Source organism: Podarcis raffonei, chromosome 17 (assembly GCF_027172205.1).
Source record: "Podarcis raffonei isolate rPodRaf1 chromosome 17, rPodRaf1.pri, whole genome shotgun sequence".
NCBI lineage: Eukaryota > Metazoa > Chordata > Lepidosauria > Squamata > Lacertidae > Podarcis > Podarcis raffonei.
In genome coordinates this window covers 39,016,839-39,042,170 of record NC_070618.1, presented here as the reverse complement: position 1 = coordinate 39,042,170, position 25,332 = coordinate 39,016,839, and the positions used below count along the sequence as shown (strand labels likewise).

General features: G+C 45.9%; 1 protein-coding gene across 2 annotated transcripts; it reads left to right on the top strand.

Annotated features, from left to right (window-relative positions):
• IRAK1 (interleukin 1 receptor associated kinase 1) lies at positions 1–25,188 on the top strand. 2 transcript variants are annotated; one of them, XM_053370521.1, is made up of 14 exons: positions 1–168; positions 3,182–3,349; positions 4,988–5,179; positions 9,771–9,877; positions 10,574–10,741; positions 11,301–11,365; positions 11,513–11,627; positions 11,733–11,845; positions 13,239–13,443; positions 16,741–16,809; positions 16,973–17,194; positions 19,005–19,218; positions 22,684–22,806; positions 24,775–25,188. In XM_053370521.1, exons 1-14 carry the CDS (start codon positions 60–62, stop codon positions 24,828–24,830), a joined length of 1,926 nt encoding a protein of 641 aa, XP_053226496.1. In that variant the 5' UTR covers positions 1–59; the 3' UTR covers positions 24,831–25,188. The 2 variants fall into 2 exon arrangements, with proteins under 2 accessions (XP_053226496.1, XP_053226497.1); XM_053370522.1 differs by lacking the exon at positions 22,684–22,806.
• The last annotated feature ends 144 nt before the right edge of the window (positions 25,189–25,332 follow it).

The window sequence follows — 25,332 nt, the reverse complement described above, 5'->3', positions numbered from 1 at the left end:
TCTCCTATGGCCTGGCCCGGGGCGCGGAGGGCGAGAGTGGCAGTCGGGGCCGGGGGGCCATGGCTGCTCCCGGGGCGTCGCGCTTCCTCTACGAGCTGCCCGCCGCCGTCATGTGCAAGTTCCACGAAGTCATGGACGCGCTGGGGAGAGCCGAGTGGGAGCGCTTCGGTGAGCCGGAGGGAGGGCGGGAGGGAGGGAGGGAGACAGGCCCTCTTCCGACGAGGAGGAGGCGGCGGCGGGTTTCTTCCTCCCCGGTCCGGAGCAGCGCTCCTTCCGTGGCTGCCTCGGGGGAAATGCTGGCCGGTCGAGATGCGCTTGGCGTTGCTGTTGCTGTTTATTCAGCTACGTATTACACTTCTGCCCTTAGTCTGATCGAACACAGCGCCGTTTGCGTTGAGATCCCTGAATGGCGGTGGGTTGGACTAGATGACCCTGGGGGTCTCTGCCGACTGTGAAACTCGGCCAGCTGCCAGACATCGAAGAACAGGCAGCTCAAAAGGGGCGTCTTCCATTGCTCTTGCTTCGCACAACCTGAAGATCAAAGGCTAGAGGTCCGGGGGGAAATCTGGCCTCCAGGTGGCAAAAGGGGGGTGTGGAAGGAGCAGCCGCTGTGGCCGTGGGACTTTCTGGCAGCCCATTTGGAGATGTTGAAGGTGACTGGCCCATCATCCTCCAACCCCTCTTCAAAGTGGCCCTCTACGAAAATAATTTGCTGGTGATCTGCACAAAACCTTCTCTACAGCTGGAAGGGCTCTGTTTCGCAGGGCAGAAATTGTTCTGGATCAGTTTGCGGTCCATGCCAGCACTGATGGCGGTAGGAGGATGGAGGGAGCTGTTGAGGTGCAGGGAGGATCTTGTGTAAGGTTAGAAGTTCATCCCCACCTTCACCAGCGAGGAGTACAAAAAGCAGCTGCTTGGGAAGCTACTGACTGGGAAGGTGGATCTGGTTTGGCATAGTAAGGGCTCCCAGGATGGAAGAAGCCTTTGGCTAGAATGGCTACAAGCAAACACCAGAGTCTTCACTTACATCAAGCGTGTGCTGCCTGCACCGGGCCAGCTCAAATAAAGTTTTGAAATAAAATTACTGAAGGGCAGCTGTGTTATCTGGGTCAGCCCATTGTGTTTTGGTGGCTAAAGGAGATCCAAGCGAGGCAGACATGCCTGCATCCTCGGTTAATGCTTGCCCAGGAGGCTATCCCAGTGGGGAGTCTCTCATGGGTCAGATTTGCCTGCTCCCCATGACGCCTTTAATAGCACTCCAAATGTGCCATTTGAATCGGCTGCCTCAACTTGCCTTTTTGTATAAAGGCTCTGTTCGCATATTGGCTGTAAAAAACAACACAGTGCTGTGGGTGGTCCCTTTATAGGTTACTGACTGAGGCCCAAACTTGTGGGCGGCAGTCTGCTTCTCTGGGTGCATGCACTTCAAGTGGGTTGAAAAAAATCATAACACAGCTGGTTCGGCATTATGTGGGAGAGCTGCTAATATTATTGATAATAATAATTGCCAGCTTTCTAGGTATTTTTTCATAACAGAACTAAATGTGACTTTTCACAGGAAACTGCTTAAAAACAACCACCCTTTGAGGCCAGGCATATTCCCTGGCATATTTGCAGCCCTTTGGCATGTGGGCTGAAGCACCCCTTGAATGAACCAGGGTTTCCATGTGGTGACTGTCCAGGCCACCACCGTTATTTGCGGGATCTCAGATGCAGAGGCAGGCATTAGAATCATAGACGTTGGAAGGGAATGAAGAGTCATCTAGTCCAACCCGCCTGCAATGCAACAGCTCACCCCACCCTCCCTGTGGAAGCGCTGGTTCACACAACTGGTGTTTCTCCACAGGTTATCACATGGTTTTGATGTTTTAATCGTGCTGACCGGGGCTCTGTCTACATTCACATTGAATGGAGGTGGGGGTGTGGCCTTCACCTAGATGCTGAGATGATACCTGACTCAGAAGCCTCTTTGGTTTCTGTTTAAAAGCTTTGAACAATATAACCTTAAACTTCTTGTAACTCAGCTAAGCTGTGGGGTAAAAATGTTATGAAATCTTTTTCTATTCCTTCTTTTATGATCCCCCCCAATCTCTTTTGTTTCCAACTATAACCTCTCTCTGCCATGGAATTTTTAATACTGAAACCAGTTTACAGTTGTCTGGGTGCTTTTGACCTTCAGTGCAGCCAGGGCTTTTTTTCAGCTGGAACGCTCTGGATCTCAGTTCCGGCACCTCTCATTTGGGTTCTGGCACCTCTCAGGCGGTGCCATTGCCATTCTAAGAGAACCAGGGAGGTGTTCATGGTGAGTTCCAGCACCTCTTTTCCCAGAAAAATAGCACTGAGTGCAGCTGAAGTAGTGACCACAAACATGGGAGCTGAGATAAATGTGGTATAGCTTCCAGTTTCAGGCTGGACACTTCCTTACTGTTTGGACACCTCCTGGGAATAAGAGTATTTTTTCTTACTGTTTGGAAAATTTGCTTGACAAAATGGTGGTGGCAACCAATATAAATGTAGAAAATGGGTGTGGGAGAGCAGAACCACATCTGAAATTGATTTGGCTGTTCTATATGGCCTACTGTGATTGGGGTAGCCTTGGTCAAACCTGATTACTCAGAGCCCTTGGTCCGTCTGCAAAACCAGCAGTATCCAGCACATCCCAACTTTATAGCTAAAACAGGAGCAGGTAAATAGGTTGTGAGAGAGACCTCTGCATGAGCCCAATAGATTGCTGCTGAAAGTCAAATGATTCTGTGCCCCATAGTCTGACTTCCTGTGCTGTTGAAGGTGGGGGTGGGGGAAGAAAAGGCATTTTCCCTAAAGATAAACTGCTAAAGTTCATAAGGGAATTGGAGGTGGGCTTGAAGCTAAATTTTCAAAGCTCCTGAGATTGGATTTAGTCGTGTTGCCTATCCTTATCTTGAATCAAAAGGCGGTATCCAGGTATAGATGTCTTAAGAGTATAGGTTTGAGGAGTTGCTTATAACAGGGATAGAAGGTTAAGTGGATGCAAAATGCAGACAAATATTGCTGTGCCTTGTTGAAATCTGAGTAGAACAGAATTGTAATATAGCACATGGATAATAAGCTTGTTCTCATGGCAGAAAATATTGGTATTGCCTCCCGACAGCAGATACTTCAGCCATAACTGGCCTTTCTTCCTTGCTCTCTTGTACCTCAGCTTCCAGGATTGTACGAGATCAGGTGGAGCTGCGCCTGTATGAGAAGATGGATGGGCGGACACAGCATCTTATGTGGGCCTGGATGAATCGCAATGCCTCTGTCGGTGACTTGCTGCAGATCCTTGATGACTTGGAGCTCTATCTGCCACGTGATGTCATCACTTCATGTGAGCCCATCATGAGCCTTCCCTGCCTTCCCTCTTCTAGTTCAGTTTATTGATTGGTATATCTGGAGCAATTAAAGCCATGAGAACAAGCAACCCTTTTCCAGCCTGTTTACAATTAGGAAGGGGGTGGAACATCCCTTCTTCTTTTCCCCCTCCCCCATCCACCCCTTCTGTAGTGCCTGCAGCCCCAGTCCCAGAATCCTGCTGTTTATATTCTCAGCTCATGACTATTCTTGCTTATCAAACTCCTTTCCATCATGACACCTAGCAATTGCCCCACATGTTTAGAATTTTAAAAAAAGGAATTGTTCTTACCCAGGTGCATTTGGATGGGCATTTAAAACTTTTTAAGGCTCAAATACTTGTTTAAAAGGCTCAAAATTAAATATCTTGTTTCTCCTGCTGCATTTGTTGTGCAAGTGTGTGTTATGACTTTCCTGTATCCTGCTTAGAGACCGTTTTGTTGAAAAGCGGATTATAAAACTTTTGCAATTATTAGTTGCTTTTCTAAAAAGGAACTGTATACAAAGCAACTTATAAAGTGCAACATAAACTAGGCTAAAAACTTGAAATATTGCTCTTTGAAGTGTAAAGAGTGAAATGTGAAAAGTCCTATTTTTAAAAAAACCTGAAAATCCCAACAGCCAATAGTTGGTAAATCTTGTAAGAAATGATAGGGTTCCACCTACTGGTGAAAGGAGGTACATGGTATTTCCTACAGAACTTTTGGGGCAGAAGGGCATTTTGTAAGGTGGATGCGGATGCAGTAAAAGCCCCACCTGGAGGCTTTTATAGATCTTGGTTCATCATCATACAGCTTTTGAAGTGCTACATTTTTAAAAATACAAAAGGATTTAGAAAAGTAATGCAAATAAAAAACAAAAACCACTACCAAAAATACTAATAGAATATGGAGTCCTCCCTCACCGCCCACAGAAGGTAGTAGGCCCCTCCTGGCTCCCACCTTCGATCCTTCTCCTCCCAGCCTCTTGTCCTGGGAGACCAGCATTTCGCTCCCTCCCACCCAGGGTCCTCCATCAACCATCCACCACCGCCATGAGTAAACAATCCCTGGACTCTGAGCAGAGGATGCCAAATAAAAAGAGAAGAAAACAAAGAAGAGACAGAGCTTTTGAAGTGCTACATTTTGAAAATCTGTCCTGCAACATCTTTGGGATACAGGGCACCAGTTGCCATTTGAAGCTGAGAGTGTGTGATTTGCCAGGGGTCACCAGAATATCTGTACCTGGGCTGGGTTTAGTTTAGACTTCCAGGTCCAGTGTCCTAGCCAACGGTTAACATCCACGTCTTTAAACATGGCTTTTGCCTTAGCCTTTGCATGGATAAGTCTGGGAGGTTTTCAAAGTGGTGACTGATGCTAACCTGCAACTCCCATTACCCAAACCATTGACCGGGGTGTGTTGTCAATACTTGTCAAGATGTTCCTGCATTGATTGCTTGTGTGTTGATATTAATCCTGCCTGCTGCAGGACACTTTTTCTCCTCCCGCTATTGCACAAGTGCTGGGACATGAGGAGGCAGACAGGACACTCAGGCTGAGAAATCCAAGGAAGGCAACATGGTGACAGTTCCTGTTTTTGGAGGCTGTCTAGCATCTTTTCTCACTTCTTTTTCTAGGGCATCCACCACCACCACCTGCGAAGCCCAGTGCATTGTCTTCTCATTTTCCATATGCCTCCCCTGAGCCACCGCCTTCCCTACCGGAGCCCCCACCTGCTGCGCCTGCCCCAGATCCTGGTAGCCACGGCAGCAGCAGGGCCAGGGAATCAATTTGGGAGCCCCACAAACAAGCTCCCTCACCTGCACCAGGTAAAAATGCATGCCATGGCTAGGGGAAGCCTTTATTTATTGAGGATAGTAAAGGTGTATAATCTGCTTTTCTCCTCTGATGCAGGCATCTTCAACCTTTTCAGACCCAGGCCCCACGTTTAACCCAAACATGCATTTCTTAATCTTTCACAATATACTTGTATGGTGGCAGTGCTCCTGTTGTGTCCCACCTTGGATCAGGCTGTGACCCACTGGTGGGTCCTGGCCCACCAGTTGAAGTCCAGGGCTCTAGTGGAAATGCTTAATGACCTCCTCCTCACCCCTGTGGTCTGAAATGCTGACTGTGTTCCAGACTGCAAATAAGTGGTAGCCAATATGGTTTCCTCCAGATGTTGTCCCACCACCCTTGACTTTGATGGGACGTGGGCTGCAGCTCCCATCTGGAGAGTAGCACATTAGTTGCCTCTGATGTAAAGCCTCTCCTTTCCCAACATAGCATCTCATTATGGGACTTCTGGGCCATGAAAGGAGGTGGGGCATATTGGAAATGGTTTGTGCTTTTTTAATTTCCTTGCCAGAACTGTGTGCATTCTGCAGTTCTGTGATGATGCTTTTCAAGTACAGGAACTGGTGGTGGCTGTTGAATATGGCTTTCCAAGAGCTTCTCATTTCACTTGAACCTACATATGTTTCTAGCCTTTAAAGTAATGACTCTGGGCCTGAGAGTGTGCCTGATGAAATGCTGTGTGGAAGGGGTGGGGTAGGCTGAGGAGGGGTCCTGTTTTGTGGGGTGGAGGGTGTATCTCTTGGCTCCTTCCTTGGCCATCAGAAGCAAGATTACGCAGAAAGGAAAATAATGTGCACGCATGCTTAATATGCACAGTTTATGTAGGCTGCAGAATTTGGTTTCTTGGTGTACACTCTCTTTTACAAGAGAGCATATGTATCCCCACTGCTGGGGCTGGGCTATTCAGAACAGCATCAAGTTCAATTCACTGCTCTCAGTTGGGAATCCCCAGAGGAAAAAAAGGGACTTCAGGTTCTAGCAATGTATGAGAAGCAATGAAATTCCCTTTCCGTGGTTCTTAACGTTATACTTTGCATTGCAGTAGAAGGGGGCTCCTGCTTTGTAGTTCACGGGGGGGGGGATTGGGCCTTTAGCCTTTTATCCTGGGGGTTTTACAGCCCCTTGATTATTCTTGTTGCTCATTTTTGTACTTTTTCTCATTTAGTAAGATTTTCTTCTTGAAATAGGCAAGCCAGAACTATGCAAAATATGAAAACTCCCCTGTCTAGAAGTCATCTATGGCCCTAGAGAAGGATCTTCAATTTTGTAGTGCCACAATTATGCTGGAGGGGAGGAAGGGTCTGTAGTAATGCTGGGTCACACCCACCCTCCTCACCTGTCCTACAATCTAGCGGGACCCGGCTAAGAGAGGTAAGGTGGTGCCACAGCATTTACTTTTCAGGACAAAACACAACAGAAGGGGGAGTTGCTGCCCCCACTCCCTTGTCCGGGGATAGCCCAGAAGATTAACCCAAGGGAGAAGGTTACTCTTCCTTGTTGCCGGCTGCCCCACTCTGCATTGCTTTACCACAAATTGCAGGCAGAAATTCAACAGGTTCAGTAGGAGGCTAAGTGGTCAGACTTTGGATTCAGACTTTCCCCAGAAAGGCACACAGAACAAAATAGGAAAAGCCTTTTAAAAATTTTATTTAAAAAACAAGATTAAACATACTTAAAAGTAGGCACATCTCTTACAGTAGTTTCAGACAGGAAAATAAAAACAATGTAAAGCATCGCTAGCTAAACGTACTTACAAAAAAAAAACACGAGAACACAAGAAAAGTTAAGGCAGTTCATAAAGTTCTTGGCTGAATCCACATCTCAGGAAGACCATAGGAATTCTTCATCACAAAGAACACGCATATGAATGTAGCAAGGCGACTGTCAGCATGGTGGTAAGCCTGACAGAAGACCTTGGGATCAAAGGATTCCTCCCAAATTCTCAAAGACCACCAGATACACATTCCTGCGGAGATTAGGGTTGATGGCTCATTCACACACAGGCAGCATCTTAGATACCAGGTGTTAAAACACCACTAATCTACTGGAAGTTTTCCTTCCTGCATATGCATGAGATAACGTATTCACACTCCCAGAGTCAGTTAGTCTACAGTTTAAAGCAACAAGGACACATTTCCCATAAATCCTCTGGCCTTTGGTTCTCCCACAATGCTTCTCTCAGCTTGACCAAAATTTGGCTAACAAAAATCTCCTAACTTCACTACAGGGTCAAAGTGGAAACTTAAAATTTTCCTCAGCCCTTCAGCCTTAATCTCTCCACACATCACATCAAACAAAGGGGTGACTTGATGTCCTGAGTATTCTTGTAAGCCACCTGTAGTGTTTTTGCTGGGAGGGGAAGTGAAAACATATTCAAAATCCTACTTTTCCTTCAAATCAAACTCATAGGTCCTGGCGGGAACAAAACTGGGGAGTTCAGATAGAAGAATAAGATTGGATAAAGCACTGGTCCAAGGTGCAATATGGACCTCTTTCAGCTCAAATCAATAAACTCCCCCTGGAAAATAGTATGTTGCTGGTTCACAACACCACAATTAGTTTCTTTTGTACACAGGGCAGCTTCCCCCTTACGTTGGAGGGGGTGCCAGGATACTGGAACCTACTGGGATATGTGGTGGGCCTTCCCCAAGGCAAAAGAGTTCTAGATAAAAGTATTTTCTGAGATCTCATTCATAAGCAGATCATTTTTGACTCTGGCATTGGCAAGCAGAGTACTAATATCTAATAGCCAGTACCTTATTTTCCTACACAGCAACTACAGTTTTCAGAGTAGGGAGTCAATCTGAATTTATTGGTTGATTATTATTTTTAAAAAGCATACTTATCTCTATTTGCTGCCTCTTTCCTTTTCCTTGCCCCTGCCTTCCCCATTTTTGTAGTATGAAAGAGGCACACAGTTCTGTCTTTACCAAAAGAATGTGGACAAGTTCTGCCTGTGAAGCATTTGCTGCTTAAGGTGGGACATGCAGGTGTGTCTGAAGGCCAAGCCATTCATACAGAAATAGCATCCTGAAGGTTCAGGGTGGATTATGAGTTAGAAATACTGTACTAAAATATGAGCTCTTCCTTGTAACCACCACCACCCATAATAAAACTGAAATTCTCCCCAACTAGCTCAAAGAAATAGGTAACAAAAGCTGTAAGAGAGTTAAATTTTGATTTGGACTAGTGTATCTATATTACACGTATATATTACATATATTGCATGTATTTGACTTCTCCCTTTCTTTTTCAAAAGGAAAAGCATTCAGGGATGGCTGGAATCACGGGGGGAAACCTAACCCATTGCAGGAGAGCAGTAGGCAGAGGAGAAAGAGGCAGCTTAACTTACTCTTCTCTGGCTAATGCTGTGTTCACATTTCCCAGTTTGCTCTTTTGTTCCCTGTGGAGAAAAGAGGTGGGGAGATTTCACTAAACACACACACACACACACACACACACACACACACACTTGTAAGGGACAGAATCATGCAACCACAGACCCTGTTTCCATTGAGAGGCGAGAAGACTTGGGGCAGTGGATTCTCAGTGGATTATGCCATGGGGCATAATCCACTGAGAATTTTTCCTATGTAGCTGCAGAATAGAACAGGGACTATGGAAAAAGCATCTTTTCAGAGGAGGCCAGTGGTATGCCATCTGGATTTGTTTAGGTTGAAGCACCAAAATGCTCCATGCTGACCCTGTTGGGAGCCAGAAAAAATGGAACGGTTATTTTTGCAAGCTGTGTATGAATGTGGTGCAGAGTTAAGGTAGTGAGTTGATCTTTTGAGACTGATAGGGGAGATAATTATTTCCGTGCCCTATTTTTAAAGGTATACAGGACCCACTTGGATACGTGTTCAGCATGAGCTGCTTCGTACACAAGTAAGATACCAGGGCTCTGTGAACCATGTGCTAAAGGAAGATTCAAATTCTATGCCAAGACTGCCCAAAATTATGCACCAAGGAAAGCTGAGTTCTGCATCTGGAATAAACTGTGCACATTTTGCCTCTCTCGCTGCTTCTACCAGTCACAGGAAAGACCAAGGACCATGCACAAAGGGCGTTGAAGGCACTGGAGAGTCTGTGTGCATCCACACATAAAACTAGCTTTTGAAATTTCATCAAGCATTGCCTGCGCACTTTTCAAGTTTGCTTGTATGTTGTGAAGGCTAGAAACGTAATTTTAAAATGAAAGTAGAGGTTCTTGGGATGTTGCATTCTGTGCCCACCCAGTTGCCTGTCACTTCCTTCTGCAGGCTCTGTGCCATCTAGAGCAGTCTAGATGTCTGTCGGAACCCGCAGCTCTGTCACTAATTTCAGTTTATACAGGTGGTAGAATTTCCTTTCATGTAACTTCTTAAGCAGTGCTGAAGAAAAGTGGTGATTCTCCCAGTCTTTCCTGTATCTCCTGCAGCTTTTCAAAACGTTCTGTGTTTCCCACTCTTGCTTCCACCACCTTCAGCAAACATCATTGAGGGGGCTGGAAACTGGGGGAGGACCCATTTTTGTACCCCAGCTATAACGGCATTCATTCCCACTTCTTCCCCCTGCAAACAGAGCCCTCCTGTCCTCCGCTATCTCTGCCAGGCCCCCCTTCCAGCAGCCACCTTAACAGTGTCGGCCAGAGAAACCCACCTTTGCCTCCCACCCGCCTTGATGAACAGGTATGGACCTAATTCTGCTGCTGCCTGATGGAACAGTTGGGCTCTGACTGTGTATGTGGTGAGGGGGGTTGGATGGTGGGAATTAGATGTGCAGGAAAACATAAGGAAAGCTGCCTGGTGGCCAGGGTGGTGTAGGCTGGGCTACTGAATGATGGAACTAAGTATCTAGCCCTTGAGCATTTGTCTACTGTTAATACTTCTAGTCCTCATGGTTTGTAACACGCATATTCTTTTACGAGATATGTAAAAGCAGGTAGTGTCTGTCACAGTTATGGGGCTGCCTGGGCTCCTTTGGAAAGTCAAGATACAAATTCAATAAATAAGTACCTGTTTCTTCCTCAGTCATATTTTTGTACTGCTTAGTTCCCCATTGTGTACCTGCCGTCCCTCCTGCCATTTTTTGGGATGGTGGCTTTTTCTTTCCCCTTACTGTTTAAGCCCTCTTCTGACCCCCCTCCTGCTTGTACTCTGCACCCTTCCTTTCTCTTTCTGCATCCTTTCAGCATTGTCACTTCTGGCTGATCCTGGATAATTGCTTCTCTCCAGCAACTCACTGCCAGCAGCAAGACCTCAAGGAGCTGGAATCTGAAGCCCTCCTTCCATGCAGCTAATGGAACTTGACTGTCTTGAGGAGCACATGTTGAGGTGGGCTGCTGCCCTTTTCAAGCTCATTCCTCTCTGTCTTCCCAATTCCAGAGCCTTGACTCTCTGTCCCCTGCCTGCCCCTTTGAGTGGCAGCTGAAGGAGCTGCGTGAAGCCACAGGAGACTTCTCAGAGACCCTGAAAATTGGAGAAGGTGGCTTTGGCTGCGTCTACCAAGCCCGACTGCGCAACACTGTCTATGCTGTCAAACGGCTCAAAGAGGTATAACCAAAGAGTACTGGGCTGGGGGCCTGACCATTTTACTTTGCATTCCCTTCCACCATCCTGGTATCCTCCTGATGTTTTGAACTCCCTTGACTCCTGTCCACACTGGATGGGGCGGGTGGAAGCTGTAGCCCAACGGCATATGGAGGACACTAGGTTGGGAGGGGCTGCCTTCCACAGCCTTCCTGCCTCTCTTCCATCTGGTCAATGGAAGGATGAATCAGTTAGCATTCGCTTTGCTCATGTAAGGTCTCAGCTCAAATTCCCAGCATTTCTGACTGAAGGACCTTCTAGCAGCTTGAGTCTTTGGAGTGCCCTGGCAGCAGAGCTCGTGGGACCCTTGGGGGGGTGACTCCTCATCTCCTTGTGTCTGTGCTTGGTTGTGGGGGGGTTGGAAGGGAGCCACCTCAGTCCTCTTTCATTCCCACCCCACATGCTTTGATTTCAGCCTCCCAGTGTGGCCTTGCCAGTTCTTCTGAAGGAAGGTGTGCTCCTAGTGGTGATACTGATCATCTTTATCTATTCTCACCCCCCCCCCCTCTAATCTGACTGACAGGAAGCAGAATTGGATTGGACTGTAATAAAGAACAGCTTTGTCACAGAGGTGGAAAAACTTTCCCGGTGAGACCTGAAAACTATGAATTGGAAGGTTATTGGGTGGGGTTTCAGGAACAGGGATTGTGCATGAGGCTTGCTGTTTGTTTGTTGGTGGGACATAGGGAGGAGCTTGAGCTGCTTCTGCTTAACGCTGCCCCTTGTGTATCCCAGGTTCCGCCATCCCAACATTGTGGAGTTTGCTGGTTACTGTGCTGAGCAGGGGCATTTCTGCCTTGTCTACGTCTTCCTACCTCAGGGCTCCTTGGAGGACCACTTGCGCAGACAGGTACTCACCTGAACTTCTATTCTTCTTCTCAGTATTTTATCCAGGGGTTCTTCAGAAGGTGGCATCATTTGCTGATCTGTTACTGTTTTGATTTTTGTTTTTCAGAGTGGTCCCTGCCTCTCCTGGGCCCAGCGGCTGCATATAGCAGTGGGCACTGCCAGAGCCATTCAATTCCTGCACAGCGATTCTCCTAGCCTTATTCATGGTGATGTCAAGAGGTGAGAGAGGAGGAGAGTTTGTCCCCCAGGCTGTGAACAGATGAAAATGGGGCATGATTTTAAACCAAACTGGAGGATTGTTGCTTTGTGCATGAGAAGGAAGAGTTCTGCTTTTCACATCTTCTGCTTTGACTTGGGGAGGAGGGAGTCATCACAAGACATGTGTTGGCACACGTGCTGCGATTCCACAAGGAAATTCATTGCAGAACTTTGCTTTCTAAAAACCCCATATTTTTTATTTATTTTTTGAAAAGTGTGAGCCAAGTCTGCTGAAAAGGAAGCAGCCAGAAGGGTCTGTGCATGAGATTTCCCAATGGTGGGGTTTGGGTGCTCTGCTTCACTAGTTGTCCCTCTCTATGATTAACAAAGCCAGAATAAATTACTCGGAGTTAGAGAAATTAGGTAACTTACTAAATCTGCATAATTCAAGCAGGTTGCAGAATTTGGGTTGCCTGAGTGCAGAATTCCAGTTTTCTTGTTTTTAGCATATAAAAGTGTATTAAAAACTCTGGACACATCCTTTGCAAAGGAGAGGTCTGTAATGGGAAAGGCACTAAGTAGAAATTCTTCCATATCGGTAGTGCTGTTGTGTGCTATTGTGATGGGCCTTTAATAATTAGCAGGGTGCAGACAGTAGAAGCAGGTCAAGGTCATTTCAACGGGTAGAATAGCCAAGCTTCTGAAATCTGTAGCTTTTGTAATCGAAAACAATCTGCTCACCATCCACAAATCTTCATGCCTTTCCCAACACACTGCGGTTTCCTGTCTTCAGCAAGCACAAGAGAACTCTGCTGTTTTTTGGAACATACCTGCCCCAGTAAAAAAAACCCAAAAGCTGTATCTCTTAAAGTTCTATTTTTTGGGTGTGTGTGGAAATGTTACAAATCTCCATTAAAAGCAGAGTTGGGGCTATGATTCCAGAAAAAGCACAGAATGTGATGTTGAGCCCAGAATTCAGCTTCCCAGAGATCTCATTTTTTGTTTTTCATAAAGCAAGCTTCTGGTCCTTTTAGGATTGTAAATATATACTTAAAGGTGTGTTTGCAGTGCCTGGTGAAATCTCAGTAGCCAGAGGAGTTGCTGGATTAAAGTATAAGTGGTCAGAGCGCAGCACTTTGGTGCTTTGTCTTACCCCATGCTTCTTCTGAATGAGTAGCTGGAGCAGAATGGGCAGTGCAAAATGGACTGGACTGGGATTGATTTCTTTTTTTCTGGGCTCACAATGTGGACGACTGGAACAAAATTCATAGCAACAAGATGAAGAACGTATGCTGCTCAAAATGTAATTGGTACACACAGGAAATTTTGATGAGGCTTATTTTGGAGAATGGAATGTGAGAGGCTGTGTATAGTGGCCTGTTGTAAACCCTTTATTTCTCCCTGCCACTTGCAGCTCTAACATCTTGTTGGATGCGGCACTCACCCCCCGACTGGCTGACTTTGGGCTGGCACGTTTTAGCCGCCGACCAAAGCAGGGAGGATTGAGCAGCTCTCTGGGCCGGACGCAGACTGTGCGGGGCACGCTGGCTTACCTGCCCCCTGAGTACGTCCGGACGGGGATGCTTTCTACTGCTATTGATGTTTTCAGCTTTGGTGTGGTGAGTAACATGGGGAGGGGAGAGGGGCTTAGCAAAGACTGCACCATGAAGACAGGACACTTTCCTTCCCGTCCATTCCGTCTACTTCTAAAATGAGATTTTATTATTTAAAAAATCGATATATCACTTTTCATTTATAAAGGGATTACTCGCAAAGCGCTCTCTCTCTCTCTCTCTCTCTCTCTCTCTCTCTCTCTCTCTCTCTCACACACACACACACACACACACACACACACACGTATTTCATCTGGGCCTGCAGCTTCTTTGCCTTTTGAGCACCCATCCCAGGACTTCAGGAGTGTGGGGAGGTTGGCGCAGGGAGAATATGACGAGTTAGGAAAATTCCCTCTTTTGGCGTGTTGGAAAGAATATGCTTTGTTTGGAAAGCTGTTCTTTCCAAGAATTCAGTGCTAGGTGAAAATTCTGACCCTTTGAAGGCTTGTTATCTTGCAGGAACACTTACAAGGACTTAACTGTCATAGGATGTGTTGGAGCTATGCCCTTGTTCACCTATCTAGCTCATTCAGAGACAGAAAGTACAAACTAGGAATTGGCAACTTGGGGGATGGGGGTGCCCCTTGACCACTTGATCGTCTAACACACTCTAGCCCATAGAGAGCGCATCCTTTGGGGAAGACTCCTTCCCTGCTATGCACTTTGTCTGTCCTGTGTGTGAGACAAGGCAAAATGGAAGTGAGCTACTAAGGGGTGTGAAGGGGAGAGCCCTGCCAGTGTCTCAGTGCCATAACTAAATCAGGCCATGAACATTTTTCTTTAATTTGCAAATATCAGTTGGTATGTTTTAATAGTACCCCTTGACCTTTCTAAGGGTTGCTATATTTACATATCAGACAAGGGAGTGTGTGTTGCTGATTATACTTTAGGCTCGTCTTCAAATGCAGCATTACCATTCAAGATCCTTGACAGAGTCTGAAATGGTGGGCCACTCCCAGGCTGAGAGAAGGCTGCAATGGACCCATCAAATTGATTGTAATATCAGACAGATGATGACCACAGACAAACTTCAAAAGCTACACCAGCAAACTCTAGAAAGGACTTGGAATATTTGTGCACTACATCAGGATATAACCAGGGAATGTAGACCATTTCTGATTCCTACTTCCCACCCTGAAACATCCAAGCACGTGGAGTTGGTTTGATAGGGACTGTAAGTCCAAGAAAAAAGAAGTGTCCTAATAAGACAAGTTCAGTTTGCCCGTTTCTCTTCTACAACAGCAATGGCGAGAATATAAAACATTCTTAAGGGAGGAAAAAAGGGTACATTATGAAAATAGTTGAAAATCTTTGGGTCTCGCTCCTATTGAGAGGAACAAATCCAAATTTTGGAACCTAATTCAAGGAGGCTCTGTGGATAAGCTTTTTGGGTCTTTACTCCCACCCCCATAATACCTGAAATTTGAGTTGCCCATTCTAGTGCCATCTTTGGAAGTAAAATGAATATAAACCCTCCAAGACAGAGAACCCTTTAACTCTCCCTAACTGGCTTGGGAAAGCACCAGGAGAAGATGATTCCTCCGGCGGTTTTCTCTTTGGACGTAAGTTGCTGCTCTCCAATTTTGGCAAAACTATTTACATGCATAAACACGACTGGCAGCATCTCTTTAGGGTGGCTGGTGTACCAGTATAGTCCTTCCCATTTTCAAGAAAGGAGACCTTTCAGACTCTCACAACTATAGACCTGTTAGACTGCTAGATGTGGCCTCCAAATTCTAATTAGGTTATTTATTAAATAAAATCCAAGAATGGGACAGTAATCAAGCCATCATTCATGATGAACAAGCAGGATTTAGGAAGGGTAGATCAAGTTTATGTATTGTATAAGCTAATTTGTAAATTTATCAAAAGTCCATATAAGACCCTCTATGCAGCTTTTAAATCCTGCCCTCAATATCTGTGTGTCAAAGAATACTGCACCAATGCTTTATGGGGCTGAAATTTGATGAACTGGTGTCAAATCTGAACGAGAAGTCCTACAAAAGAAATTTATGAGGCAGGTATTGGGGCTTCCTCCTGGGACTCTGTTGGCTCATCCGAGAGCTGAGTTGGGTCTCCCCTCAATAGCGGCCAGAATTGATCTAGCCTATCTTAGCTCTGGCATAGACTTTGAGGACCATATTCTCACCAAGCTCAGCTGGTTGGAGCAGCTAAGGACAGGAGGTTGGGTACAAAAGGGTCAGTACAAGCTTAGGGCTTGAAATCGCCAAGCAAGCCAGAGCATCCACAATCGCTGCCTGTTATTCTGTTTGGGACCCTCAAATTAAGGACAACCATTCAAGGCCTCACTACCTTGGGATGCTGACTTCCCCACAATTGCATAGGGCCTTTGTTGAGCTTCGGTTTCAGCAGGTGCCCTCAGCATCCTTGGAGGGGAGATACCTTGGAATACCTCAGGTGGCATGGAAACGCATTTATGGATGTAATCAGGTCGAGGATGTCTTGCACCATTTGTTGATTTGCCCCTTATATACGCTGCCCAGAGAATTTTTATCTCCTATTTTTATTGGTTCTCAGATTGATACCACCCGGAAGTGATAGTTGAACTCTTAGCTGATAAATATCTACAAATTACACATCTGGTAACCAAATTTGCCCTGGCAGCTAAGAAGCTTTATTCCAGTTATGTTAATGCATTGTAATTTTAAATTTTATGTTGCAGACTTTTATGCTGTAGAGTTTTATAGATTTGCGTTGTGTGGTTTTAGAGGAATGCCTTGCTTTTGCCCTCTGTTGTTCATCGTGAAGGCCTTAGACTATACAGGCAGTGACTATTTTGTGTGGGGATTCTGTTCCTGGCCCCCACATGCATCAGAGGAGTGCGCATAAGCTTGTTCCACTTCCATTCTGCCCTCTTCTGGGTGCAAAAGGACCCACGCGTCAGTGGCCGCGCTTCCATTGGACATGCACAAAATTGTCGCTGGCTGTATACAATAAATTGAATTGATTGACCATGTCTCAGTTGCCTGTTCATAATACTGGGGAGGATGGGGGGGGCTTGAGGGGGTCAAGTCAGTGTGCAGAGTTGATGCTACTGGCCCTGCAGCCCGACCCATGTTGACAACAAGCTGCTGGCTTTCCATTTTAATACACAAATTGAGCATTGGAAGTGAGCCCAAGGGATGCGATCCTCAGAGTGCCTGATCCTGTCTGGTTGGCTAAGCTAGAATGTGGGGAAAGAAGGGAAACCCCCCACCCCCGTTTCTCTTTCCCTTCCTTGCTATGCATTCCGGTTTATTTTAAGTGCAGCTTCTTTTCCTCCCACCAACCCACCCCTACCAGGTCCTGTTGGAAATCTTGACAGGGAGACGATCTATGGAGCTGGATTCACGTGGACACAGCAAGTACTTGGTGAGAAATTATTCTCTCCCCCCCCCCCTGGCCTGCCACTCATTTATTAATGTGCAGCTTGTTTTCCTTCTGACACCGAACAGTCAGTGTTGATGCTGCTCCATCCTTGCTGGCTTTCCCACCTCCTCTTTTTCCGACGGATGATCCCTCTCTCTGCCTTCAGAAAGATCTTCTGAATGAGGAGGAAGAGGAGCAGGAAGCCCAGCTGTCCTCGGCCACAACTTCTTCCAGCCTGTCCCAAGTTGCTCAGCTTGGCACTCATCTGTACCAGAAGCACGCAGACCCGCGGGCCGGGCCCTGTCCAGAACAACTGGGCACAGCACTGGGCAGCCTGGCTTGCCGGTGCCTCCACCCAAGGGCCAAGCACCGGCCCCCAATGACAGAGGTAGGTGGCATGAAGGAGGGAGCTGGAGCATTTTGGCCAAGGATGGAGAACCTGTGGCCCTCTGGTTGTTGCTGGACTACAGATCCCAGGAATGATAGAAGTCGTCCACCAACAACTGGAGAGCCAAATGTTCCCCAGCCCTGATCTAGGTCTTTTCTCTGGGAGCTCAAGTAAACTAAGCTGGGTTTGGATTGGACAAATCCCTGCCTTGGACCCACCTGTGAAATAGGAAAAAGAAGTGGGACACCAGGGTAAATCTGTGGTTCTGGTTTTGTGTGTTTTTGCGTTTCACTTCCAAGTTCATTCCCCATTCAGGTTCACATTACTCTTGCATACTATTTGCTATTCTGTCTCTGTAGTGTTTGGTTTTATATAAACGCACGCACAGATGACACAACATTTACATACTGTTGGTCCACTGCTTCCTTTTTTTCTAAACCCCATCTTTCCATACAGCTTTTATGCTCATTTTTAAAACCTTCTTAGCAGTTGGGATGTTTTTCAACAGTCCATAACAGAGGAGCCATTCATTAGAAAGGACTTAAGTCAAGCAGTTGGAGCCAGATCTCTTACAGCCAAGAGCTATATAAGCGTCAAAGATTGCAGCCTGCAGTTACATATTTTTCTCTCTCTTATGGTGAAGAATTTGCAAAACCACTCGGTGTCTGCAAGTTTTTAATGTGATATTTCATCTGCCTATTTTGACCCACAATAAATGTCCTAAAAGATGGATATGCAAAGCTTGCTTTGACATTACAAATAGGTCCTCAATAATAGTTAGCCATGTTTCATGTTTGCTGTGAGGAAAACTCACACTGGTGGTGTTCACCCTCTTACCAAAGCCATTTGGGCAAGCAAGGGTGTTTATGTATTATTTGTGCCCCCACAATTACAGAATCCCACTCTCAAAAGTCAAAGCCTGGGCATTGTTCATAATTGTTGGGAGTCCCCTCTGTGCCAACTACTGGTGAGCTTGGAGCTGAGCCAGTAAAGATACTTTCCAGTCCTGGCTGAATTTTAGTCTGTGAATTGGAATATATGTGTTTCTTCCTTACCTGCACATTTCTGTGAGCAGGGCCATAATATTTTAAATAGGTGGGAAACCACAAGCATTAAGGGAGGGGGAGGAGACACATACTTATTCCACAGGGCAGGGCTAGGAAACCTGCTGCCTTCCGGAGGTTGTTGGATTCCCATCCCCCCCCCCCATCCCCAGCTTGCCTGGTCAGGGGCGAGGTGCCACAGAGGAGCTGCAGCCCCAGGAAGCCGTTATGGACAAGTCCTTCTGTCCATCAGTCCTGACAGGTCTAACATCCACTGTAACGGGGAGTGCAGGCGGCAGCCAGTGCTCTAGGAACAGCGAATAAGTGTTTGGGGCTCCTGCTTCACCTGCTGTCATATTTACTGTACCTTGCATTTTCTTTTATACCCACAGCTGTTGGTTCTATACTGGTACTGTGGTTTCTGCTGTTTCCCAGCTTGATGCTCTGCAGATGAGGTTGCACTCCAGTTCCCAGCATCTGGGGCTGGGGCTGATGGGAGCTGGAGTCTAAAACCATTTGGAGGGTCCCGGCTGGGGGAGGCTGCACTGTATATACTGCCTTCTGTCCTTTGGGCCTTAGCAGTGCCCTGAGTGTCAAGGCCAGCAATGGGGGAGGAACAAATAGATCCAAGGAAAGAATGTGACTTTCTGTCTGCAAGGGGGTTGCCCCCCAACTTTTTTTTTCCTTGCTGGGTATTCTGGGAAATTACTGTGACTTCTTATTTGAGCCCCCCACCCTGCCAACTTACTCCTCCTCCTGTCTTTAAGGTCTACCGAGAGCTAGAGAGGCTCCAGCTACTGCTGTGCAAAGAGTCTTTTCCCACTTTGCAACCCCTGAGACAGCTGCACGCTCCACAAGAGGATTCCTACACCTCCAGGCCTCTCAACCAGCCTGAGGAGAGCGATGAAAGCCTGGAGGGCAGCCTGAGGCTCCTGAGCTACAGAAGTGTGCCCAGAGGGAATATCTCTGCAGGCCAACTAGGTAAAGCAATGCAGGCTGCTTCAGTCCCTCCCCCACGCTTCAGGGTGGATTGGCCAACTGACTGGACATGTATGGGCAAATAACAAGCATTTTTCAAGCATTGTACTTAATTGAACCAAATATTAAGTAACTGTTACAGAACAGTGACATTCCAATTCTAAATTTTCTGTGTTTTTAGCAGTTCTTATTTTTATCTGTAAGCTGCTGTGATAAATGACATCAGCTCATAACCTTGTGCAAACGGAACAGTTCTTCTTTACCATTTTATTTTGAGCCCTAGGGCAGGCATAGGCAAACTCCAGCCCTCCAGATGTTTGGGACTACAATTCCCATCATCCCAGACCACTGGTCCTGTAAGCTAGTGATGATGGGAATTGTAGTCCCAAAACATTCCAAGAGTTACAAATTTGCCTGAAAGGGATGAATAAAGCACACACAGCAATGCTAAGACAAAAGTTATATTTAAATGGGGTTGTGACCATAGTACAGGATAGGGGACAGTTGATTCTAAAGCAGGTGTGCAGATAAGTGTATTACACCCAATTCTGCAAGACTGGAAGGCCCTTCCTCCTTTTTCTTTCTTTCTTTGTTGGTTTCTTGCTTTCAGACGTAGAAATCATAAAATTAAACAGATGGGCCACTACCTGCAAAAGTGCATTCTTGACTTGGTAGAATGTTTGAGGGAAACTGTTTTGCATGCAGGAGGTCCCAGGTGCAATCTAGGGCATCTCCAGGTAGGCCTGACAGAGGCTGCTATTTGAAACCCTGAAGAGCCATTTCCCATCAATGAAGATGTGATAAAAAGCAGATTCTAATGTAGCCTGAAGAGTGTTCCTCTTAGTTGCATCTGAAGAACTATGGCATGTTCGGCTACCCTCTTTGAAACCTGTTAACATGCTTCTTTTTTGACATCTCTTTCCCCTACCCTTCCACATTTCAGACCAGATTTTTCTGTGGTATCACCACCAACTAGAATTTGACAATTCCTGCCCTGTTCTTGATTTTAACTTCATTAGTCTATTTCTCTCTTTTTCTAAAAAAATAACTTTCTTTCAGTACAAGATTCTTAAGACAGCTTCCACCACCAAGTTAAAAGCCCTCCTGTATGACTAACAAAATAACAGCAAAATAGCAGACACACCTAACAACAAAGAATCATAGAGTTGCAGCGTCATCTAGTCCAACCCTCTGCCATGTAGGAACCTCAGTTGAAGCATCCATGACAGATGGCCATTCAACTTCTGTCTAAAAACTTAAAAGGAAGGAGAGTCCACCAGCTCCTGGGGGAGTCTGTTCCACTGCCAGAAAGGGAGTCCGTTGAACAGTGTCAGAAAGTTCTTCCTGATATTAAGCCAAAATCTCCTTTCTTGTAACTTGAAGCCATTGGTTCAAGTCCTATCCTTCAGAGCAGGAGAAGACAAGCTTGCTCCATCTTCCATGTGACAGCCCTTGAGATATTTGAAGATGGCTATCATCTCTCTTTTTTCCCCAGGTTAAACCTACCCAGCATCTTCAACCATTCCTTCTAACCATTCATGGTTTCCAGACCCTTGATCATCTTGGTTGCCCTCCTCTGCACACATTCCAGCTTGTCAACATCCTTCTTAAATTGTGGCACACAGAACTGGACACAGGATTCCAGGTGTGGTCTGACCAAGGCAGAATAGAGTGGTACCATGACTTTCCTTGATCTGGACATTCTACTTCTATTGATGCAGCCTAGCATAGCTTTTGCTTTTTTGCAGCTGCATCACACTGTTGACTCTTGTTAAGCTTGTGGTCCATTAAGACCCCTAGATTCTTTTCACGTGTACTACTAGTAAGCCATGTGTCCCTCATCTTACATTTGTGCAGCTGGTTCTTTCTGCCTAAGTGCAGAACATTATCCATGTTGAAATTCATTTTGTTAGTTTTGGTCCTTTACCCAATCTGTTAAGGTAATCTTGAACTCTGATTCTGTCTTTTGCAGCATTAGCTACCCCCCCAGTTTGGTGTCATCTGCAAATTTGATTAACATCCCTTCAATTCCTTCATCTAAGTCATTTATAAAGATGTTGTGTAACAATGGACGCAGGATAGAACCCCACTTGTAACTTTTTTCCAGGATGACAAGGAACCCTTAATGAGTACTCTTTGGGTTTGGTCAGTCAACCAGCTACAAATCCACCTGACAGTTACCTTGTTCAACACACATTTTACCAGCTTCATCACAAGAATATTGTGGGGGATTTTGTCAAAAGCCTTATTGAAATCAAGGTAGACTACGTCTGCAGCATTCCCCTGATTCACCATGCTTGTAACTCTTCACAGTAAAAGAAAGAAGATTTGTCTGGCATGACTTGTTTTTGATAAACCCCAAGCTCAGTCTAAGTAATTACAGCATCCTTTTCTAAGTGCTCACAGACCAGCCATTTAATTAATCTATTCTAGGACCTTTCCTGGTATTGATGTCATACTCACTGGTCAGTAGTTACTTGGATCATCTTTTTTCTCCTTTTTGAAGATGGGGGTCAACATTTTCCCACCTCCAGACTGCAGGGACCTCACCTGCTCTCCAAGAATTCTCAAAGATTATAGACAGAGGCTCTAAGATAATATCCGCAAGCTCCTTTAGTATCCTTGGGTGCAGTTCATCAGGCCTAACAGATTTGAATTCATTTAATGAAGCTAGGTGTTCTCTTACCACCTCTTTTCCTATCTTTGTCTGCAGTTCCCTCCTTACATCACTTATTATGTTATCACCAGGTTGGGCACTGCTTTCCTTTTGGGTGAAGATGGAGACAAAGTAGGTGTTGAGTAGGTCTGTCCTCTCTCTGTCACCTCATGGCACCCGATAGAGGACTCCATGCAGAGGACCCGTTACTTGCTTGCTCTTCCTCTTGCTTCAAGTACAGCCAAAGAAACATTTTATTTTTATTATTTTTAGCCTGTCTTGCAAGCCTAAGCTGATTCTGAGCTTTAGCCCATCTGACCTCCCTGCTGTTGGCTACTCTTGGCTGTTTCTGTATACTTCTCCTTTGTAATTTCCCCTTTCTTCCATTTCTTATACATGCCCTGCTTAACTCTCAGCTCATGTCCCTTATGTAGCCACACTGGTTCTATAGATGCCTCCCACTTTTCTTTCTTGTTGGAACTGTTTGCATTTGGGCTTTCAACATTTCACCTTTAAGAAACTGCCATCCATGGACTCCCTTCTCTTTACTTGAGTTTAAAAGCAGCAGTAAAACCATAGGCATCTTTTTAAAAATCCTGGGAAAATAAAACTCTTCAATTAGCATTAGTCAGCACCAGCTAAACAGATAAGTAAGGGAGTCCCATAAATGTGGCAACACTACTTAGAAGACCTTTGCCTTGGCAAGAACTGCCTCCCATCAGGAGGTAGAGGCACCCAGAGTTGGGCCTCTGATGATGGTCTTAACATCTGGGCCAGTTGTCACTCAGTGCTTGGCTCCTTTCTCTCTGCAGGCGACTCTGCCCCTCAGATCGTCATCAACCCAGCAAGGAGGCGTATGATGGAACGGCTGGCACTCTACCGCGACGGAGAGCTTAGCAGCCTGGATGTGCTTGCTTCTACAGTGTCAGGGGAAGGTAACCTTCCCGCTGCTGCTTCTGCAGATGGAGGGTGGCACTAGTCAGTCTCCCAAATGACCCTGTTGGGTTAGGTAGAGACTTGTTCAAAAAGGCAGATCAATTCATCATCACCCCTCCGTCTCATCCCACCCACCAGTACTCTGTCTGCATATTTTTGCACCTCCCTCTCATCCTCCATAATAGAATGAAAAGTCTTAAGCAGGCGTTGAGCTCTCTTTGTTGAACATATGTGTGGTGCAAGGGCACTCTTGCCTGAGCCATGCGCACTGGATGTCATGTTTGTGTAGGGACATGTGTGCATAGAATCTGAAACAGACAGGATTGAATCCAGACATAATCCCATTGAAATCTAGCCCTCATGAGAGTAGAGATTACAAAACCCACCTTGTTCAAAGTCTGCTGTTTGTATCCAAGATGGCTTGCAGCCCCCTTCTGAAGGCCTCCAGTCATATCTGCCTCCCCTTAGCTGCTTCTGCTCTTCATTATCTCTTCTCCCTCCCCCCTGTCCCCACCTGCAGCTGAACTATGCCTTGTCAAAAATGCCAACCTTTAAAATCTCAGATACCTCAAACCAATCTCTCAAACTGATTATAATATGTCAAGCAGTATTTATTTATTTTTACTATTGACATATTTTTTCTGTGTAGAATTTAGGTTCCCACAGATGCTAGGATAGGTGAATATAATAGCCTAGGAAAGGCTAATATAATATAGCCAACTGCACTTGAGAGTGGAGCAAATCACAAGAGGGCTTCAGGGTGAAATTGCATTTTTCTGAGGGTGGGGGGCGTGCAGCCGAAATGGCACCAAAAAAGAAAGTCTTCTGGGTCAAGTACCCTCAGGCTTGACTTCTCTTTTCTCACAGAAACAGATCAAGAACTGCCTCCTTCTTTGATAGAAGGGACACACACACACACACACACACTTACTTCTTCCCAGACTGTAGTTTTGGGTCACACAAAGCCTGTGTTTCATGTGGTCTCAGCCACCCTGGGCTTGCCATGCCTTCCTGTTGTGGACCAGGAAGTTTCTTTTTTATTTTAGAAGGGTTGGGGTCTGCATCTCGGCCTGCATTTCATGTGAAGATGAGAAGAGTTAATGTGGCCAAGGAGGGCAGGAAGGGGGTGTCTGCCCCCACTAAGTTGCCTCCTCCGCTACCTGGTTTGGGAAGCGTATTGCGTAGTGAGGTTCTATACGGTTTAGTCATTGTAACTAATGGTTACTAAAATAGTGGTCCTTCATAAATTTGTTTAATCCCCCTTTAAAAGCCATCATCACATCTTGTGGCAGAGACTTCTATAAAACGTGTATTATGTAGAAAAAGTACCTTTTTTATCATTGGTATCTCTAATCTAACCTAGTGCTGTTTGCTATGCCTGGCAGTGTTCCTGCCCTCCTCCCTCAGACCCTGTAATTCAGAGGTGCCCAGAGGGGCTCCTGTGGCTCTTCAGGTGCTGCTGGACTTCCATCATCCCTGGCCACTGGCACTGCTTGCTGGGACTGATGGGAGTTGTAGTCAACAACATACAATCTCATTTTATCTGTAAGCTGCCTTGAATCCCTGTCAGTGAAAAAGGCAGGGCATAAATGTATATATAATAATAATTGTGGGGTGGTGAACTGGAGATGCTGGAGATTGAATGTGAAAATTCATACATGCAAAGCAATATTACTCTACCACTGAATGGGGGGGGCCCAATTTTTTTCTAAGGGTGTGGGCCCTTTTGCCTCCCATAGCATGAGGACTGAGAAATCAGCCCAGAACCCCTTGGCACTTATAGCAAGAATCATGCATGTAAGGCAGTTCCATGGAGCATGGCCAAGGCCAGGCAAATTCCTCCCACCCCATTACAATTTCTGTGTTCTAGCTTTAGAGGGTAGGTGCCAAACACACTGTGCTGGCAGTAGCCTGAGGGATCATGTACGCTATAAAGGATCTCTAATGAATTCTATTCCCTCCTCCAGATCACCTTGCAGAACCCCCTCGTGAGCCCGAAGAGAGTGATGAATTTGAGGGATGAACTTGAGTGACATGGAAGGATTAAAGTTCTCACAGCGCTGACGGCACTTTGCGTTTTACAGGGTCCCACCATCCCTTGGGGGGTGCACATTCCTTAGCTGGTACTACCAACCCTGTGGCACCCAGGGGCTCCTGGTGGAATACGGCATCAAGTTAACAACACAGCTCAAGCGGGGGGTGGCAGGGGCAATGGAGTCTATTTGAGTAGAAGATTAAAGTTTCTACCCCAAAACTGGAAGGGCAGTAGGAGGAGGGGATTTGTGTAGATTTTTATCCCTATGACCCTCCCTGCAAACGTCTCCGCACTACGTACTCCTTTTTCTTGAAGACAGTAAATAAAACATTTTATATATTTGTAACCTGTCTGTATCCTTTTGGCTTACAAATTTGTACTTGGTACTGACAGAGGTCTGTTTTTTGTTTTGCTAGATTCATGTGGTATTAGGCTGAACAGCCAGCCTCTTAGGATATGGCAGTTTGTGACAAGGGAGAAGGAGAAAAAC